The sequence below is a fragment of the Nyctereutes procyonoides genome, unplaced genomic scaffold (genome assembly GCF_905146905.1).
Source record: "Nyctereutes procyonoides isolate TBG_1078 unplaced genomic scaffold, NYPRO_anot_genome, whole genome shotgun sequence".
NCBI lineage: Eukaryota > Metazoa > Chordata > Mammalia > Carnivora > Canidae > Nyctereutes > Nyctereutes procyonoides.
This window is the reverse complement of record NW_026575024.1, coordinates 5,309,199-5,329,892: the sequence shown is the minus strand read 5'-3', so window position 1 is coordinate 5,329,892 and position 20,694 is coordinate 5,309,199. Positions and strand designations below refer to the sequence as shown.

Here is a 20,694-nt window from a genome sequence, read left to right as displayed (position 1 = left end):
CGACACCCCTGTACCTGCTGAGAGGGGACAGTGCCCAGCTCACGCGCTCCCTCTCGGCTCCAAGGCCGACTTCTCCGACAGATGAGCAATTCTCACTTCTGTAGGGCCTATCCAAGGGCGTCAGGGGTCAGGGTCCCTGAACACACCCCCCCGGCCCCCAGCAGCCCACAAGGTCGGGGTGCAGGTGGGAAAGCAGGCACAGGGAAGGTGCAGACTTGCCCACAGCGGTGCCGCCTGGCGGAGGGTTTGAACCACCACCGAGGCAGCTCTGGGGCAAAGCCTCTGCCCTCAGGACGAGGTGGACCAGGACACCTCGAGCTGCGGCCTTCTCGGTTCTGGGCCTGCCAGGCCGCATGGGCCCTGAGCTCAGGTGAGTCAGAGTCCAGCCCCTACAACCTGCATCAGCGTGGGCCGGGGTGGGGAAGGGGTTGCAGAATGCCGATTCCCGGGCTACACCTGTCCCTATGGCCATGGCATCCCTGGGCCAGGGGCCCTGGAGCCGTCCGGTGTCTTTGGAAGTCCACTCTGGCATCTGGGGACGGTAGGGACAGGCTGGGTCCCAGCATGGCACTGCCCTTGGAGAAGACAACAATGGCCTTGGGCTGAACCCTGAGGGACCCATCAAGCACAGGGTGGAATTTATAGGACAGAGAGGTAAATGTTGACTCAGGGAAGGGACTCGGAAGGCTTCATGCAAAGACGGAGGTTGGGTGAGGCCTTAACATAGGGTTGTGGGCAGAGTTGGTGGGGGGGCATCCAGGGGGAGGCCACTGCCCAAGCTAAGGCCCACAGGCTGGAATGGGGATGTTCCTGGACTGGAGTGAGCACGTCTGGGGGACCATAGGGGGCGGGGGAAGGTGGAGCCAGACCTTGAAAGGGTCGGAATGATAGGCTACTTGTCTAGGTCTCCAGCCCTACTGGACCTCGGTCACCTCTGGGAGCTCACTCATTCATTCATTCATGAAACATATACTATGTCTCTACTTGCTGGCCAGACCTCGCTCAGGTCGCTGAAGAGACAGCGGACAGACGAACAGAGGACACACACCTCTGGAGCCTAGTGTCATCCAGGGAGAGAGATGAATTAAGGGAAGAAGGAAATGATATATTGGCAGATTGCTCTGGGTGCTCAGGACGTAGCTCAGGAGCTCTGACAGGTAGCGCCTGGGTGACGGGGAGGGCTTCTCTGACAAGGAAGCATTTGAAAGGAGACCCTGAAAATGAGCCAGCCAGAAAAGACAGAGAAAGGAAGCCACAAGGAGTACATGTGCAAAGGTCCTGGGACAGGAGGACGTTAAGTCAATTCAAGACTGGTGTGGCTAGGGCTAGGGAGGGAGGCAGGAAGGTCGGGAGGTGAGGAAGGCCAGCAAAGCTAGGCCAGTCCCCCATCCCAGCTTAGGAGCGATTCTGGGCTGTGAACTAACCACATAGAGTTTTCAGCAGGGGAGAGTCTGCCGAGGTTTACATGAAATGCAGATTCCGGGGCCCTACCCAGACCCATTGGATTGAATTCTGCAGGGGAGGGGCCTGAGAATCTGCCTGTGCAAACACATGGGTATTTGGGACTTTGTTGGAACAAAGATGTCATCCTGTAGGAGGGGATGGTGAGAGGGAGACAGAGACAGAGAAAACCAGAGAGACGTAGAGTGACAGGCAGGGAGAGACAAGAGCTGTCAGGGTCCTAGGCGCTGCCCTAGGATGAGGGGGTGGTAGGAAGAGTCAGGAGCCCCATGGGAGCAAGGGTTTCCCCAGGACAGAAGGAGCCTGGGCAGGTAGACGCCAGTGACCCCTGCAGGGACTGGACAAGAAGGCACCCAAAGGTCGTCTCGAGGGCGCCTACCTCTGGGCTGGGGGTGACAGATGTGCAGCGTGGTCACCGCTGCTCTGTGGAGGACCCGCCACACTGTCCACAGAGACAGGGTGGGACGGGGTGGAGGGGTCTTCACATGCAAAGTTCCAGCCCTGGAAAGGACCCCAGGAGCTGACCCCTGCCCCAGGGGCCCTGGGCCCAGTTGAGGCAGAGAAGTGGATCCTGTGACCCCCCTCCCACTGCCCAGTTAGGTCCAAGCTTGAGCTCTGTTTGCAAAAAAAAAAAAAAAGAAAGAAAAGAGAAAAGAGAAAAAAAAGATCGGGAGTGCCACCTGGTGGCCAGAGCCATGGCCCGGGCCCTGACCCGGGCCGGCGCTTCTGGGGTGCAGGAGGCCCGTCTCCACCCGCGTCTCTAGTCCTGTGGGTGTTTGTGGTCACCCACGCAGCACACGCGCCTGCAGGTGAAGTCCGAGACCCGGTAGCGCCGGAGAAGCTGACCACGTGGAGTCCCACCCCCAGAGCGAGCCGTGAGTGTTCTCCAGCCGTCCAGCCAGACTCGACTCCCGTCCAAGAAGTGAGCCGGCCCTCCCCGCCACGGAAGGTTCGCGGCCTGCTCGGCTTGTCCCCGTGAACGGCCGGGTGGTGGGTCTCGTGCTGCGTCAGTGAATATTCTCGTACAACGGAATTGGAGCAGCCTTTGGGAGTGGCCCCGGCTGACTCAGGGCTGCTGAGCGGGTGCGTTTATAGGAGCAAACCAAGTTTTCTAGAATTTTTTTGGTTTTGCCTTGCCTCCCTCAAAGAAGGTTGAAACCGCAAAGCCTTTGGTGCTCTGATGCAAAGGGGGCCTTGATAAACCCACGTTTGGAGGCAAAGGTCATGGCGCTGGGGACCGAGCCCAGTTTGGCCTCCTGGTGTCTGCTTGAAGTCGCCCCGTGACCCACCCCAGGCCCCCTTTGGAATCGGAGGGCCCTGACTGCCCGTAATGGGCACACGGGGGTTGGACGCACGGTGGGGGCCAGTCAGATCTCCCTTTAATCCTGGGTGCCAGGATTACTCCCCACCCCGAGCCTCAGTCTCCTTGTCCGTGAAATGGGCAAAATCTCGGCTGGTCCATGTCACAGGGCCATGACGAGGGTAAACAGGGGACCTCGGTAAAGCACTGCCTGCAGGCCCAGACGGGGCAGCTGCTGCCCACCAGGCCCGGACGGGCCTCACCGGGGGCGGGGTGGCTCCCCGTTCCATCCCGTCCCGGCCGACTGTCAGGGAAACTTAGGGGCTATAGGGGGACTTGGAGGAGGAAGAAGGGGTCTGGGAGAGCAAAGTGGGGGCGGAGCTCCAAGGTGGGGGCGGCTCGGAACGTGGTGACCAAAGCACACAGTGAGCGGGGACACTGGTACGGGGGCTCCTGTGAGCCAGGTTTCACCCCAAGGTCACCTGGCTGAGAGTGGGGGGCTGAGCTCTGACCCCAGAGTGGCCCTGGGCGGCTTCACTTCAGCCCCACCCTGTACATAGACACGGGGGCTGACTGTGCGCTCGGCGGGGTTGTCACCCCCAACCCCACCTGCCCACGTCTCCGCCAGGAGGCGTCTCCAAGCGTGAGGTGGCCTTCAGGGTCCAAAGGATTCCTCTGGCTCCCATCAGGGCTGTCTTCCCTCGCTGGTCCCCTGGGTGTAACCCTACGGGCTTGTCCCTGGCGGGGTGCCCTTGGGGGGGTGGCTTCACCTCGTCTGCGCTTCAGTATTTCCACCACGTGGAAAGGGCAAGAATCCCTCTCCCCGTGGACTGCACGTGACTGTACGAGCAGGAGTCTGAAAAAGTCAGCTACGGTAGGGGTTCGGGGCGGCGAGGCCATGGGCATGGTGGCAAGTAAGCCCCTGGGGCTCCCGCAGGGGCTGGGGGCTTCTAGGGGCCCCGGCTCACAGGGGTGCTCCCTGTGGGATTTGGGGTGCTGGCATCGATGGGAAGGGAGAGCCAGGTGAGAAAGCAGAGCAGGAATTTAGCCTGGATGCTGGGCACTGCGCAGGGACCACGTGCAGAAGGCCGCGTCTGGGGGGGCCGGGGATGGGGCGGCGGCCTCCCCACCCTGGCCTGGTCCCCAGGCTGGATCCCCGGCGGTCCCAAGCCCCGCACGTGCGGCCCGTCCGCGGCCAGCAGATGGCGCTCGGCCCAAGGCTGTGAAATGTTGGCCTGGCTCAGCTGGTGGCGGCCCGGGCTCCTGTCCTCCTGTCCCCGCCCTGCCCTCCCGTCACAGGGGCCAGCGAGTGCTGCAGGGGTCTCAGCGATGGTTGTGGCCTGCTGGTGTCCGGGGAGTGCCCAGCTGGGGGCGCCCTGGACATCTCAGTGGGGAGTGGGCTCCCTGAAACCACAGCAGGAGCTTTGAAAAATACACCTGCCCAGGCCCGGCAGCGAGGTGACTGTCCTGGCGACTGTCCTCGATGGGTGTGGGGTCAGCATTTGTTAGACGCTCCCTGGACTGAGGGTCACAGTGTAAGACCTCGTGATGAACTCCGAGGATGAGGTGCTGTCCTGATTCCTGCCCGTTTTACAGAGGAGGGCACCGAGGCTCAGAGTTGCTGGGACTTACCTGAGGTGACACTCGGGGCCCACATAGGGCTGCGATGCCACAGCCCACTCATTCATTGATCTTCGTGATGCTAATGATGAAAACGGGATCGCCTGTGGTGGGCTTTCTCACCCTGGCTCTGCAGGCATTTGGGGCTTCATGGCTTTGTTGTGGGGGGCTGTCCTGCTTCAGGGTGGTGAAGCCCCCCCAGTAGTGTCCATGTCCCTGGAAGCTGTGACTCCACACCCTCCTCGGACACTCGGACCTCGAAGACATGCCTAAGGTCTGGAGGTAGGGGGTGGTCCTGGGGTGTCAGGTGGACCCACAGCCTCACAAGGGTCCTTGTAAGAGGAAGGACGGCGAGAACGGGATGGAGTTTGGAAGATGCTGTGATGCTCGATTTGAAGGTGGAGGACGGGCCATGAGCAGGGAACGCAAGTGGCCTCCGGAAGCTGGGAAGGCCAGGAGACCGATTCTCCCCCGGAGCCTCCGGGAGCAGCCAGCCCTGCCAACACCTTGACTTCAGTCACCGAGGCCCGTGCGGGACCTCTGGCGCTGCGAGATAAGTTTGTGTGGTTTTAAACCACTTGGGGGCAATTTGTTGCAACAGTAACAGGAAACCATTTCCACCCTCTGCCCCCATGACAACCAAAAATGTCACATGTCACTGGCAGCAGGGGGATGTGGGTAACATGGGCCCTGATGGGGAACCACGGGGCCACATCCTCGACAGGGTTTTCCGGGTCGGGCTGCTTCTCCGGCAGCTGGTGGCCCCCCTACCCGCCGTGGATGGCAGCAAAAGCCACCGGGCTCCAGGTGAGGGGGAGGGAGGGAACGAGGGCGTGTGTCCCAGAAAGTGAGGCCAGGCGGTGAGAGCCCGGCCAGGTTTTGACTCTGAAACTGCTTCCTCAGCAGCAGGTGTCCGAGCACTGGCTCGGGAGCCCCGTGGCCTTGGTTCAAATCCTGTCTCTTCCCCTGGGCCAATTGGCGAACCTGCCTGAGCCTGGTAACCTCTGGGCAGGAGGCTCCTGAGGACGACCCAGGGCGGCTACTGTTCTTCTCCAGTTTATTTGCTCAGCAAACTCTTAGTTCATAGAACCTCTCGCAGGACCTTTTCACAGAATACACAGTGCTGGTCCCGTCCGTCCTCTCGTCTGATACGGCAAGGCTGCCCGTGGGTGGGTGGCATCCTGGTCTCACCCATCAGAGCGAAGAGGCCGCTGGATGTGAGGCTGCCTCTGGACCAAGGGTGTATCACTGGGGCTGGAGAAATCTGACTCGGAATCTGGAAGGCTCAGCCCCGTGGAACGGGCTCCACTTACAAGTTTGGGCAAGCACGTGGCCCACGCTCAACCAATCAGAACCCTCCCCGGGACACTACCAGCAGCGTGTGGCTGCACCAATTCTCTTTCTCCTGGGGTTGCTAAATGGACAGGCCCTAAGCCTCGCACAGCTGGCAGCGACAGAAAAGAGTTTCTCAGAGAGATGGGGAGAAAGACGCCTGAAAATAATGCTTGAGCCCCTGGAGCCAGCCATTCCTGAAGCTAAGTATCGATTTCCCAGGTGCAATAGATTCTTTTTTTAAAGCCCTAAGTGAGCTACGTTTCTGTCACTTGCCCCCAAAATGCTCCTCAGTTACTCCCGAGACTCTGTCTTGCTCGAAGCCTCTCGTCTTGGCTGCCTGCAAAGCCCCATGGGCTGGGGGGTCCCACCCAGGCTCATCCTGAGACAAGCAGAGAGGCTGGGATGAGAGAACAGGATTGCATTTGTGAGCAGGTTACGGTGGTTTGGGGAAAACCACCTCGGACTCGAGAGCAGCCAATGGCCTCCATTCAACGTTGCTTGCAGTTGCAGCCCCGTTTGCACAAAACGTGGCAGAGGGGAGGGAGGGTGGCTGGGGAGCGAGCAGGAACAGAGGGCTGGGGGATGGACGGACTTAATCATTCCCTGCTAGCTAATGGTAGCTACTTAATTTCCTTCCTGAAAAGACCAGCGGTGACCTTCACCTCCAGCCCCCATTAACTGCTGGCAATGCTTTGTCAGCGTGTTTATGACAAATTAATTATACGGAGAGGGGAAATCTCGCAGGGAGATGAGTATCCCGGCTTGGGCTGGAGGTGCGGGCTGAGGCTGAATTCAGAGCTGCATTTGGAGCCTCCCCTGACACGGCCTGGTTAACCACAGACCTTGGGCAAACTTTGAGGCGAGCAGTGTTGAGTTCACCGCGGAGGAAAGACAATGCGAGGAGGACTGAGCCTGACCCCATTTCAAAGCCCCTGATACCTGCTGGCATGTTGCAAATGGGTTGTCTCAAGAGGGAAGAAGGATTCGGGGGCCCCGGTCAACACGGTGGCCGAGGTAACTTAGCCCCCAGGAGATGGGCCACTGCAGCCCATGGGACAAGACGCCCCCATCCTAATGAATCCAGCTTCCTGGCCGTGTGCACCTGCCCAGTCCTCCCTGGAAGACGTGAGCAGGTGCGGGGGCGTGCGCTTGTACAGAGCACAGCGTCCAGTGCACACTCCCAGGCCCACGAGGTCTGGCACCTGCTTCCCTCCGGCCAACCTCCTGCTGGTTCTGTCGCACTGAGCTTTCCCCTGACACCCAAGCGGCTGTGGGGCTGACTGGGTCATCCTGCTCTGACCATTGCGGCTGTGCCCCTGCCCTGAACATCATCCCCATCCCCCCGGGCCTCCCTCTGCCGGATGTGGGAGAATGAGCTCTCGGGCCTTCTCCTCCCCTGGAGCCTCCTGGACCCTCCGGGTAGCGTGTGGGCCCCTGTTACGTCCTCCCTTAATTCCCTGGGCCTAGTCCTGCTCCAGACCCACGTCGGTGCCCACCTCCCGCCGACAGTGACTGTTCCCCCAGGCGCAGGGCTCTCCCTCCGTCAGCAGGCCCAGGGCCTGGCGCGCGGGCCTGTCCAGCATGCACGGGGTGGGGGGGTACATGCTGAGTGAAAGGACAAGGCCTCCGCGCCTCGTGAATTCACTGGCTGATGCGGGGGAAATACGGGGACTTCTGAGCTTCCTGCCTGTCTGGCGACATCCTTTTCTGTAACTTTGGAGAACTTCCCATCCGTTGCCCTCAAGCCAGGTGACGGGGTGACTGACCCCATCCTGGTTCCAGGCAGAGGGCATGTGATGCCAGTCGGCCAATCACAGCATTCCGCCACTCTGGCCGGTGACCAGCTGAGAGGTGGTCACGCAACCAAAGCCATGCAACCTGGCTTTTGCCGCTGGGAAGAGGTGCTCTCCTTCCACTGAGCAGCTAAGTCGGCGGCACGGTGGCCTGGAGCCTCCAGGGGCCGTGTTTGCCCGCGGAGGAAAGCAGAGCAGAGAGACGGAAGGAGGGGGGCTGCGTCCTAAGACATGGTCTGACTTCCTGGATGGGGACATTCCTGAAGCCGGATTTATACGGGGACGTGACTCTATCAGAAGAGCCCATACATCCATCCCCTTGTGTGCAGAGAGGGTCCCAGCTTTCTTTCTACCTACGACAAAATGAGTCTTGACGAATACGGAGGGACAGACAGGTAACAAGACAATGGCAGGGCAGCGAGACACGGGTTTGACAGGAAAGCACAGGTGCCTCGGGAGCAGAGGGAAGCTTTCTGGGACGAGGTCACGTCTCAGCTGAGACCTGCTGGCATCGAGCTAGAGAACAGGGGTGACAGACGTGAGAGAGACGTGCCACACTGGGAGACTGAAATCGACTGGAGCTGGCTTCCGCACTGAGGGGATAGACACCAGCTGCTCTGATGGACCGATGCGGAGATAGATCCTGCTTCAGGAACGACTGGATCCAGGGGCTCAAACAATGCCTGAGGACTCCCCTTTAGGGACATACCCTAAATGCAGTGCATTGGTCCGGGCACTGACCGTCCTGTCAAGGATCTCAAGATCCTCTCAGACACGTTGAAAAGAGATAAAATGTTGTCCAATGACATTCTTTACTGAGGCTCCGTGATGAGCCAGCCCTTCCTCCACCAAGGCAGACACTAGCCCCAGGGCACGTGGGTCCGGGACACTGGACATGCAGGGTCCCGCAGCGGAGGAAACACAAAAAAGGGTGAGGTGCGGGTGTGGCATTGGGAGGGGCCGTGGGCATGTAGCTGCGGGTGTGTTATGGACACAACAGGTGGGGGACGTATGTCCTCTTCCACAGTGGCCCTGCCTGGCTGACCACCGCCTCCCTCTTTCTCTATCTTCCTCCCATCGTCCCTTCCCACGTGTCTCCCAGGCCCCACCCTACTCCTTTGTTCTGGAAATGCCGCCGTGCCCCCCACCCCTCCGAGGGAACTCAGCCCACCCACCAGCCCACGTTGCCGTATGACAAGCATTCCCCGAGGCCACCTGACCCACGAGCTGGCCGGTGACTTCCGCTGGGCCCGGACGGGAAGGTTTTGTTCTCTGGAAATTCAGCTAAGAAATCCTGCGAGATCAGAGTGGAAGTAGGAAGGTTCTAGAGAGGCCAGACGGGAAAGAGGTCAGGCAGCCATAACGGGCCTTGAGGAAGTCAGGTCTTGAGTGGGAGGAGAATGGGCAGCCTTGCTGGAAGGTGGGCCAAGGAGGCAGCAGGGACAGGGGTGCCTTGGCCCGTCCCCACGCTGGGCCAGATGCCAACTCTCGCTGGCCACGTGTCAGGAGGCAGGAAGGTGGGAATGACACTTAGGGGACACAGAAAACACAGCGGCGAGGGGTCACTGGTGCTCGTCCTCTCCTCCCGAGAGAGCCTGTCTGCTTGTCCTGGACTCCCCCTGCCCCTGGGGGTCCTCGTCTGCGGTTCTGTCCACCCGGCCGCCGGCTTCGGCAGCTCGGGGACCCCTGCTTTCAAGAGTCACAGCTTCCAGGTGGGAGATGAACTCGGTGAAGATGTTGCCGTTGCCGGGGGAAGCCTGGTCATGGTCGTGGGGGACGTGGCTTCTGGACTCCGCACCTTCAGAGACAGGATCCCGGGAAGAGGAGATGTTGCCAAAGGAGCACAGGGGCCCCCTCGCCTCAAATAACCCAAGCGACGTGGCTCACGGTCGTGGGGGCCCTGTCCTGTGTCACCAGGACCGAGCAGGGGCTCCCGTCTCCCCCGGGCCCACCTCGCTTCTGTGCCCTGCCTGTCTTCAGTGACATCTTAACACTTGCTTCTGCTCAAAACCCACCAGGGGCTCCCTGGCGCCCTTAAAACAAGATCCAGACCTTTCCTCTGGGCTTCCCGGCTCTGAGAGGCGCAGCCCTGGCTCACTGAACTCGCTCCCCGAGCTCCCTAGACTCCTGCGCCCCATTCTGCACCTGGGGGCTGTGCACCTGCTGCGCCCTCCTCCTGCAGGGCCCTCCCCGGGTCTCTGCTGAGCTGGCTCCCTCCCCCTCGGGACTCGGCTCAGGTGCCACTTCCTCCTGGAAACTTCTCTCCTTGCCCCGCCACGGCAGCTCCTTGCCCACCCCTCCCTGGGTTTTATTGTGGTTTTTTTGTTTGTTTTTACAGGGCCGGGCTCTCTTCGAAAGGCCGGATTGCTTTGTGAGCTGCCCCTCCTCCTTCCTGGACTATTTCTCTGACTTGCTCGTGGCTGTACGTCCAGGTGAGGGTGTGTTTCAGGGCAAGGATGGGGCCAGAAGTGGCCAATGACTGGGGCGGGGGGTACGGCTAGGGGAGGGGTCCTGCTCCAGAAGACCCCAAGGAGGGCCAGCTTCACGGGCACGTGGCCTGAGCCCACAGTCAGAGGGACCCTGCGCTCAGTGCAAAGCTCTATTCCGCTCTTGAAATTCCGATGAAGCGGAATCAGGAACCCCACTTTTCCGTGTTGCACTAGGCCCCCAAAGTCGTGTCCCCGGTGCCATCGGGGTGTCTCAGCAGTGAGCTGGGCAGGCGGGCAGCTGAGGGCCCCCGGCACCCCTGCGGACCGCCCGTCCAGGCACCTCAGCTCACAGGGACCCCGAAGAGGGTGCCACACTCTATAGTGCTGACAGACCCTGACCCATCATTTCCCCCAAAAGGAAAACCTGCCAGGCCTTACAGGTCTCAGGACGGGGTCCTGCCCATCACCTGAGTAAGAAGTTAGGTGTTGCTCTGCCCAGCGAGGAGGGTGGGTAGGGGTGCGGAGTGAGAAAGGCCACGTCGGTGCCACCGCGTAGCCCCTGGGGAGGGACAGGGGAGGGGGCATCGGCGATTTTTCAAAAGCAGAGGGCTGTGTTTCTTTCCCTTCAAGAGGAGTCTTGGCTGGTCCCAGCCTAAGACCAGGTGGTGGGGCCCATGACCCCGGGGTCCCTGCCTGCCTCCTGGGAGGTTTCTGGGAAGAGGGGAAAAGGGCGCCCTCTTTCTCCGGGCTCTTGCTGTTGGGAGTTCAAGGTCATGGCCGTCAGGATGGGAGGACACTCGGCGTCCAGCACAAATGTCCACGGGCCTTCAGGCGGCGGCCGGTGGACGCCGGCTGGGTCCCCAGGCTTGGTTTTCTCACCATAGGGGGCCTGGCATGACTCCTTTGTGCAAATCCCAGAGAGTCAGGAGCTGCATCCTCGGGCCGGTCCTGCCTTCACACGGAAGGCGGAAGTCCCTTCACACCCTGTCCTGGTCACGACCCCCGCCAGCCTTGGGATAGACGCCAAAGTCCCACCCCGGCGTGGAGCCGTGCTCTGGCCCCTGCCATCCTCGAAGCACGCATGGGTCACACTCGCACTCTGTCCGCCCACCGTCCTGGTCTCCCCTGTGGCACACACTCGTCCACCCGCAGGATGCACCCCCCACCTGCCGCCACCACCTTGCTCCTGCCTGTGCAGCAGAGTTGGAGTCACCTGGCTCTGCCACCAGAGGGCAGGAGCTGCGGCCCGGTGGCTAACTGCACCCCCAGTGTCCTCCTGTTGGCCATGGGGCCTCCTCCCCTGAGGGGGAGCTGGGCTCCAGTGACATTTCCCAGCTCCTCTTGAGGCCAAGTGCAGGTCCTTGGGCTGAGACGAGGAGCGTGGGTGTGCCTGGTGGAAGGGGGCCGGCCGGCCCTCGTAGCCTCTCTGCCCACAGATGAGTGCAGAGCCCTCGGGATGGCCCAGGACCAAGCTGGAAGAAACCGGGTCTGTGCCTCCCGCCAGCCTTAACCGTTGCCCCCCTTGCATGTGGGCTGCGCCTCCGGCAGGTGGGAGCCACTCTGGGTAGGGGGTCTCTTTGCTGCAGCAAGTGAGTTTCTCCCTGAGACAGAGCCTCACTCACTGTGGCACCTCAGCACCTCCCATGAGGCCTCAAATAACACCAATGGTAATGACGCGTCAGAGGCCTGGAGGCACACGCAGGGCCAGGCACGGTGCCGAGGCTTTGCCTGCACAGCTCACCCAGTCCTCGTCACAACTAGGAGCTACAGGCAATTATCATCCTCATGCCCCAGATGGGGAAACAGAGGCTCAGAGCTAAATGCTGGGCTAGGTCACTTGGCTAAAAAGATTGGACCCCACACATTAGCTCCTGGGCTGCTCTCTGCTGTGATCCTCTACTGCCTTCCAGACTCCGGGAAATGGGAGATTCGAGAATGACTATTGATGGGTGGATGGATGGATGGGCAGGTGGATGGATGGGTGGGTGGGTGGGTGGATGGATGGGTGGGTGGGCGGGTGGGTGGACGGACGGATGGATGGGTGGGTGGGCGGGTGGGTGGACGGATGGATGGATGGGTGGGTGGGTGGGTGGGCGGGTGGGTGGATGGGTGGGTGGGTGGGCGGGTGGGTGGATGGACGGATGGGGGTGGGCGGGTGGGTGGACGGATGGATGGATGGGTGGGTGGGTGGATGAGAGAGAAAGGGAGGGAACACAGGGCCCACCTTGCCCCAGGCTCACCTGCATCCTTGCCTGGCTCCCCAGCATCCTCAGGCCTTGCAACTCCTCCTGGACCATCTGTCCCTGAGCTGACAGTCATTCTGTTGCTGTTGCCGATGGCAGTGTCCTCAAGGATGCACGAACTGATGTGGACTCTCTGGGCCACATCCCCCTCGGAGGAAGGTCCTGGTTTGGGCGTTCGAATTTCGAACGAAGCCTCTGTGTCACCAGGGGTGGCAAAGGCTGTCGGGCAGCCAAAGACAGAGATGTCACGGGGGCCGCACAGGCAGCTGGATGGTGGCCTCGAGCCTTGACCCCCAGCTTGGCTTCCAAGTTCTCCCCAGCCAACTCTCCTCCCTGAAGCCAGGCTAGACTCGGTCCACGGTCAAAACCCTGCCCCCCTCAGCATCTCTGCACATGGCCTGGGCTGCCGGCCCTCTCTGCCACCCAGGTCAGCCAGCCTGAATGCCACCTCTTCACAGGCCCTTCCCCTGGGCTTCGGCCACCTCCCTGCCACCTCCCTGCCACCTCCCTGCCACTGGCTGCTCCCTTCGTGCCCCTGGTTTGCCCGAAGCTCTGCAATACCATCTCCCCATTTGGTTAAAACCTCCGTGCAGCCATAGCCGGTCCCCAGCCCCTGTCACCTGGCTCCTTTCCCATCCAAACTTCGGACGAGAATTGTGCAGTCTCCCCTCCTCCTACTCCTCTGTCCCCTCAGCTTGTCTTGGACCCCTCTTACTGGACCCCATGGAGCTCCCTGACCTCATCGGCTTCTCCTTTCTGGAAACTTTCCTCCTGGTGTCCCCGGCCTCCCTGGTCTCCCTGCTGTTTTCTGTCCCCAGCCTGTCTCTGGGTTCCCAGTGCTGAAGAGGACTTAGCCTGGGCTCTCTGGTCACTGTCGACAGCACTTGGTGGGCCACCAGGTACTTAGATGTACCCTCCTTAGATGCCATTCCAGTCTGGCCATCTCCTCTGACCCTCTCCGGCTGACCCCTGCCTGTCCTACAGATGAGGACACAGGATCGCAAGGGATGACTCTACAGCCCCACCTGCTCTACAGCGTAACAGCCTCCAGGTGGAAGGAAAGGAATTTCCCATCGTGCCTCTCTCCCTGCCAAGGCCAGCTCAAGTTCTGCCCAGGGAGGAGATGAATGGGGTGGGGTGAGGGCAGGGTGGGGTACCTGAGGAGCTGCCAAAGGGGCTGCAGGCGGCAGGGCCCTTGGTTGGCGCGCTGTTGAGGTTCATCATGTTGTCATGTCCCATCTGTACCCGTCTGAGCATAGTCTTCTCCAAGTGGATGTCCTGGGGTCCCCAGGCTGCAGCTGGGGAACCCTGAGTGGAGGGATCAGCTGGCATCACGGGAGGGAGGGGAGCCATGGAGCCTGGCAGGGGACACGGCAACGTGACCTCTGAGCCCTGCCCTCTGACTTCCCCTGGGAGACAGGCCTCTGAATTCCTTGTGGGCTCTATGGGACTGGGGATGAGTGTTTCAGACTATTGATGGGGAAGCAGAACAGTGAGGGGGGTGTCTCCTGGGTTTTTACGACTGGTGCCTGGGGTGTCCCTGGGGTACCCAGAAACCCAGTCAGCGAGCACAGCCTCTGCTCCCTAGGGCCGGTCTCCTTGGGCATGAGCCCTCAACCGTGAGCATTCGGAGCCTTGACATCCTTTTCTCTTCTCGGTGTTTATTTTTATGGTAAGCCTCCTGGTTTTAAACTTAAGACAATGCTAGTAACCTGAACTTTAAGATAAATCTGAGTAGAATAAAAAGGTAAATCGTTTAATAACATTAAGTAAATAATCAGACATGGGCACGGCCCAATTTGGGGAACGTGGAACCCAGAGGACGAAGGATGGGGAACCATTGATCTAGATTCTAAAACAAAGCTCCTCGCTTCACTGCTGGGGAAACTGAACCCCAGAGTCAGGGGTGGGGGGTGGGAGTGGGGGGCAGGGCTCTCCTGAGGTCACAGGGGGTATTCCAGCTTTCGAGCTGGTGCTGTCACTCGTGCTCCAAGGCTGGCCCCTGTCCCCTCCCGCCCCAGTGCCTGGCAGGGAGTAAGCACCCCTTTGCGGGGCTGTATTTTGACAAAACTAGGATGTCACTGGTTATGCCCAGTTTCTAAGATGTTAAAATGTGGGGGAAGGGCATGTCTCAGAACAAACAAAATACTACAGTGACCCCTCGAGACGTTCTACTGAGGGAGCCCTGAGTTGTTTCTCAAGGCAAAATATCAGGTCGCATTGGAAGCGAGGCAAAAGGTATCAGAATGAAGGGAAAGCAGGAGAGGTTTGATCCAGGCATGAAGGAAGACGCCCTCATTCTCAGGAAGGATCTGAAAGCCGCCCTGTGTCCTCGGAGCTTGAATGTCCCCCTCCCTGCTCCCACCCACTGGAGCACATACCCCTCCAGGGGGCAGGACTCACCGTTCTCCCCAGAGGCCACCTGTCTCACCATGACGTTCCCTTGTCCAATCTGGATGTTTTCAGAATTGTCAATGGAAATGTGGTTATGTGGTCCGTTCTGACAGATCATGTTGATTGGATTTTTCTGGTAAATAATTGCGGTGGCCCGATTTCCTCTTCCCAAATCTGCAAAATCATATTCCACTCGAGCCCTCGGTAGCTCTCTGGGCACAGGGGTCCACCCACCAGACAACGGCAATAAAATCTCCTGCAGAGCTTGTTAAGGCACAGGTGCTCGCCACGGGGGCGCCGAGTCAGGGGGTCCAAGGCGGGTCTACGAGGAGCCCAGATGAGCCCTGCTTAGAAGTCACCATGGCAGTCACCTACTCGTGTGTCCTCTGCCACCCCAGGGGGATCCTGGGCGCCTTGCTGCCCATCTTCTGTCCCTGGTCAGAGGCATCGCCTGACCACTGAGCCCCAGGACCCCTCTCCTTTAGCGGAGGGAGAGGCTGCAGGGTGGCCGTCCATGGGCTGTTTCTGGCCACCAGAGCAGCTTGGTTTGGGCTCATGTGGCATTTTTTAAGAATTTGGATTTTTTTCTCCAGTGTTTAAAACCTGGCCGCCGTCACAGGTTGCTATCACGCCCGCAATGCTGAGCCCCGCCTGGGCGCTGTGAGCTTGTGCGTCATCCCAAGGGCCGGGTGAGCACCTGCCTGGGGCTTTGCCGGCTCCACACACAGAGCCACGTCCCACCTTTTGTGCTTTTGTGGGTCCCTTCCTCCATTAAGAAAATATTCAAAATTACCTTTTATGACACTGTGGGGATAAAGACAAATGCAATCTAGGTGGGAGTCACGGTTAACTCTTCACCGTTATTATAATACTCATTTTTTCTTCTGATTTTAAGAGAAATTAGAACATTTTTGTAGACCTCTGATGCCAGGCCCCGTGCCTGCTGCGCCTGATGGACAAGTCACCTGGGACCCCACCCTGCGGGTGTCTGAGCCCAGCCTTCTCTTCCTGCAACTTCCAAACTCCAAGTTGGACAAAGTGCTAACAGTTTTGTGTCAGCTGAGCTCCGCATCCTATGAACACCTCTTATCCCAGCCCTTTGCCTTCTGCAACTACAGCCTTAGGCCACTCCTCCAGGAAGCCCTCCTTGGTTACTCCCACCTGCACACCCGCCCTCCTGGTACCCATCAGCAAGACCGCTGCAAGCTACTGTGAGGGTCTGACGAGGAAGGTGGAGCTGGCAAAGTGCCTGGCAGGGCGCCCAGCAAGGACCAAGCGTTAGATGTTGCAGCTTCTCTTCGTAGCCCTGCCCCATCCAAGCATGGGCAGCAGGTCAGCACCTACCTACCTGGTTGATAAATTGCCCATGTACTTGTCTTCTCATCAAAGTCCAGCTTGTGCTGCTTCCTCATATCATACAAGTCGCGGTTGACGTCTTTCGCTATCTTCTTTCCCACCCCCTTGGCGATGCTCAGCGCCTTGCAGGGCCCATGGGCTTCCAGAAACCTGTAGATGGCTTCCTCTGGGAGGCAGGGCGGTGGATGAGGAGGGAGGGCCCCGGAGTTTGAATCTGCTCCTCTGCTGGCTAGCTGTGTAAGCTTGGGCAGCCCCAGACCCCCTGTGCTCAGTTTCCCCATCTGAAGACTGTGGGACGTGAGACCAGCACCCCGCAGAGGTTGTTCTAAGGCTGTTCTAAGGGGAGCATACGGCGCTCCCAACAGCGCTGGGCACACGGCGGGTGCACGAGGGATGCCAAGCACTGTCAGAGAGAGGATTTCTCAGCCACTTAGCTTCTCCCACTGTGCAGACTGAGCCTCGCCCCTGGACACCTTGTGGGGGCCTCCGGTGGGTGGGGCAAGAGTAACATCTCGAGTGGCCAAGGAGAGTTTGGGGAAAGCCGGATGCTTACGCTGGTCAGTGAGCTGAAGGCCGGGCTCCTCTGGAACTGCAACTATGTCTTGCTGGCACCTCCCTGCTGGAGGAGGAAAGATGGGTCAGGGGCTATGGGGGGTGGCAGAGGGTACAGGGACTCTGCTGGTGACGGGGGGCCGCTCCACGGTGGCCCCCAGCGCATGGGAGATCCGGATTCGGAGTCCACAGGTAGACGCACCTGCCTCCAAACCTGCCCCGCTGCTCCCCAGCTGTGCAGCTGAGCTGCGGACTCATGTCTCCGGGGGAAGAGGAAGAGGGCCACCTACCTACGTCCAGGTTGTGTGCGGCACCACCGGCCACCGGGAGCACCTGACAAACACCAGCTCTGCTGGTCTCTATGCTACAGAACTACGAAGGAGGACCCAGTGCAAAGCTGAGTCTGTTCCCTTGTCACCACTAGGTTGCACTGGCCAACAGTGTTATTGCTAGTGCTTCGCTGAGTGCCTGCTGTGTGCAGGCGGGAGGCTGCGCCCTCCGCATCTCACCCTCTTGCAGCCCTGGGCTGCAGACCTACGAGGCACGGCCTGGGGATGCCACGCACCCTCAAGGGGCAGGGCTCATATTCGAACCCAGGCCCGGACCCGCTTGTCCACTGCCAGGCCTGCTCACCTGGGTGCCCCTCCCCTCCCCCAGGAGCAGGTTACCCTGGTTGGCCTGGGCCGGCTCTGCGGGCACCACTCTTCCCGTCCTGCCGGTGCCCAGGGCCCATGTCGCCTGGCCTTCCTGGGAGACTTTCGACTCCTTCATCAGCCGGTAGAGGACTTGGTTGAGTTTTTTCTTGGGCACCTGGCATTCCTTGGCCAACTGGACGGACTTGATGGGGGAGCCGGCGTCCCTCAGCGCCTGCAGGATCCTCTGCTCGAGGTCTGGACGGAGGAGAGAGTGGCAGAGAGGGGACTGATTCTCCCCTGGATCGAGCCCGGGCCGGGGACTTGGGGGCAGGGAGGTGTCCCCGCGTGAGGGGTCCAGGCCAGAGGGAGGGGCAGAGACCCGAGCAGACGCTAACAACACGGCTGTCCAGGGAGGGACACATGGGGTGGTCAGAAATGACCTTGGTGACCAGAGGAGGTGCCCCAGCCTCCCGAGCATCCTCGGCCTGCTGTCAGCGCTTGAGGGTGAGGTGGGGATGCTCAGGCCTCAGATGTCCCAGAGCAGAAGGGAGCGGAGGGTGGCAGCCTGGGGTAGATTGAGTGCAGGAGAGCAAGGGGAGGGAGGGAGGGAGGGAAGAGGCCAAGTGGCTGCGAGGGAGGCCTGTGGTCCCCGCCTCTCTGCGGCACCTGCCCCTCCTCGGGGGCTCACCGTCCACGCCAGTGGTGCGTCTATCCATCCAAGCCAGAAAGCTACAGATGCTCAGAAACAGGCCCTCCTCCCCGCTGCCCGGTTATGGAGAGTCCTGGGAGCATGGTGCCTGGCTCTCTGGGATCCCATCTTCTCCCCTCTGCGCCTCCCCCTTCCTATTCTTCACCACCACCTCCGTGACCACAGCAATTCCCCCGATGGCAGTCGGCAGTCGGGATCCCTCCAGCCCACCCTCCACTCGGCAGCCAGAGCCTCCCTCCGAGCACCAGCCAGCCGTGTGCTCCTTCCAACCCACTCACTCCTGGGCCTTTGCACACACTGTTCCCTCCATGAGGAACACTCTCTCCCCCACCTCCACCTGCCCAACACCTACTCAACCCTCAACCTCCACCTGCCCAACACCTCACTCAAACACCATCTCTCTTGGGCGCCATCCTAGGTGCCCCGAGTGATCGGGGTGCCCTGTGTGCGAGGGGGGCTGCAGAACGTCTCCAAGCTCCCCTGCTGTGATTGCCTGGTCCACTGTAGTATCTTTGGTGTCTAACTCAGTGCTGGGTACACAGTAGACGATCAGGAAACAGCATTTGAATGAACGAGTGTCTGAGTGGATCTGCTCACCACTGGGACAGGTGTCGGCCCAGACGACCCAGGGCAGGGCGTGGACAGCAACTAGGTCTCTAATTCTCCACCTGAGGTTAATGACCCTAAGCAGAATCCCAGGAGCTCTCTGAATGCCTCCGTTCCTCTCAGACAGGATCCCACAAATCCAAGCCAGCAGCTCTTTGGGGAGCGGAGAACAGGGCACAGACAGTGCCTGAGGAGCTGGAGGGGGCCTCCCTGGCAGCCCGGCCTCTTACCAGGAAATGTCTTGTCCCCAAGAGCCCAGTGGGAAATGCAAAGTGAGGCCCTTCTAGGGAAGACTTGGGGCACCTGGTGGGACAGCAGCCCAATCCTTTGCCTTCTGGGTTTTCCCTTAGTGGGGGAAGGGATAAGGCATTTATTTGCTTGCTCTGCAGCTGGGCTCTGAGGCTTGCCCTATGATCAGGACATGTTCATCCTTGCTGGGTGCAGAAGTGCAGTTAGGACGCCTGGGGGCATCTACTCCTTCACCCCCAGCAGCCGGGGATCCCCATCCAATCAACTGCAAGCCTGGCTTTGCCTCATCTTGAAAAGAGTTCCGGTTCTTGAAAAGCCTGCCCCCGGGTGAGCCTTCCCCTCCCTCCTCCTCCATCCGCCCCCCCCCACCCCAAAGGAGCAGAGGGGTCCTGGCTCAGAGATCAGAGTGAGGGCCAAGCCCATAGGGCTGGATGGCCTCGCGCGCCGAGTCTTCAGGCTGGTGCGTCTGTAAATGGGAAGTTGTAAACTGGACGAGGTGTAAGTGACAGGTTGGAGAGGAAAACCTCAGAGGGAGAAGTTAAATTCAGCCACTGAGCAACAAGTACTTGCACCTCCCCCTTGGAGAAGCAGAACAGAAACGGGGGAACCTGCCCGGGCCCTGGGCGCACCCCGATGGCACCCCTCCCCAGGCCACCCCTTGTCCTATTTTCTGTCCTCTGACGGCGGCTCTCCTGGGTTTGAGCCCCAGCCCTGCCATCCACTGGCTATGTGACCTCTCCGTGCCACACTTTTTCCATCTGTGAAGCGGGGATCGGAGCAGCTATCTCAAAGATTATAGTGAGTAGTAAACCAGCTAGTGACAGCAAAACCAAAAATCCCCAAATCAGAGCCATCATCAGCCCACAGCCCACACGTGGCCCACAGCCCACAGGCTCTCTAGAATACACAGCCCTGGCCCCATACCCGGCTCACTTTTATGGGTTATTCATCCGGGAGTGAAGCAAAGCAGCTTCTCTTCTTTCTTAAAATGAGTGTGAGGACAGGTGTTCGGACCCCAGCATCAGCTGCGAGGCCCCGGGTCCCCCTTGCGGGGCCTGAGGAATCTCATGTATAAAATGGAAACAGCATCACGTGTGTCCCCCTGCTGCCCCCCGAGGGCTTCTAAAAGGCGTGCAGAGGCTGTTGGCAGGTGCCCAGGGCAGAGCCGGCCTTCCCCACCAGGCCCTGGGCTCCCCTGTACTCTCGGGGCCCCTCTGGGGACCCTGCAGGCCATCACTGCTGTCAGCTAGCCCAGGAAAGGAGCTGGGCAGAGGTGCAACTCCCCCCCCCCCCCCCCGCCCAGAGCACCTGCTGTTCCTTGGGAGGAAGAGGTACCTCTCTCATCAGGGTCGCCCGGGGCCTGGGCCATCCCGGCGGCAGCGGCTGGAGGCCTGGAGCCGCGGCCCCTGCTCTGCCCGCGGCGTGGAGGGGATGGGCTGGTGCAGGCAGCGAGCCCTTGCCCGGCTGGACTCGGTGCTCTGGCAGCTGTGAGAGGAGGCGGCAGCCGGTGGGTGTTTGCTGTTCACACTCTAGAAGCAGGCCTGGTCAGCCTGACCTGACCAGCTTTCGGGAGAAAAAGAAAACGAAACTCCTGTGTGTGGCCTCAGAGAGAAACAAAATCGAAAGTAGACTTGATGAGCAAGGCCCCTGACTATGTGTTGGTTGGAAGGAGCATTCTCTGGACCCATGGGACTTCCCTGACCTTCTGGGTGCCCACCGCTGCCCGCCCTGACCCCCCACACAGGCTGAGGCCCCCCGAGGGGTGGGGGTGCTGAGGCCTTGCAACCATTGTGTGTGTCAACATGACAGCTGCTTTTAGTGAGCACCTACTGTGTGCTTTCCGATCCTGAATGCCCCTCTGACTCTCCTACGAGGTCGGGGCTAGGACTGTTGGCTTCTCGGTGGGGGGGGGGGGGGACTGAGGCTTAGGTTGGTGCAGGCACTTGGCCAAAACTGGGTTCTAACTCAGCCCACAATTTGCTGGCTGCGTGACTTTGGGCAAGTTCTTTAAC

At 60.2% G+C, this 20,694-nt stretch overlaps 1 protein-coding gene across 4 annotated transcripts; it reads right to left on the bottom strand.

Annotated features, from left to right (window-relative positions):
* Nucleotides 1-7,884: 7,884 nt before the first annotated feature.
* Nucleotides 7,885-20,245, bottom strand: ZBP1 (Z-DNA binding protein 1). Of its 4 annotated transcripts, none has more exons than XM_055343540.1 (8): nt 19,991-20,245; nt 17,152-17,373; nt 16,485-16,550; nt 15,924-16,097; nt 14,585-14,749; nt 13,339-13,539; nt 12,179-12,400; nt 7,885-9,307 (listed from the first exon to the last, which is right to left on the bottom strand). In XM_055343540.1, the coding sequence occupies exons 1-8, from the start codon at nt 20,049-20,051 to the stop codon at nt 9,072-9,074; spliced, it is 1,347 nt and encodes a 448-aa protein (XP_055199515.1). In that variant the 5' UTR covers nt 20,052-20,245; the 3' UTR covers nt 7,885-9,071. The 4 variants fall into 4 exon arrangements, with proteins under 4 accessions (XP_055199515.1, XP_055199542.1, XP_055199524.1 ...); XM_055343567.1 differs by having other exon boundaries at nt 12,179-12,343; XM_055343549.1 differs by having other exon boundaries at nt 16,485-16,547.
* Between the last annotated feature and the right edge of the window lie 449 nt (nt 20,246-20,694).

Coding starts and splice junctions, on each gene's coding strand:
- ZBP1 (XM_055343540.1), bottom strand. CDS start 20,051: ATGGCCCAGGCCCCGGGCGACCCTGATGAGAGAGGTACCTCTTCCTCC. Junction 14,750..15,923: donor ATGGGCAATTTATCAACCAG/GTAGGTAGGTGC, acceptor ATGATTTTGCAG/ATTTGGGAAGAGGAAATCGG. Junction 12,401..13,338: donor CCCCTTTGGCAGCTCCTCAG/GTACCCCACCCT, acceptor GCTGCCCGACAG/CCTTTGCCACCCCTGGTGAC.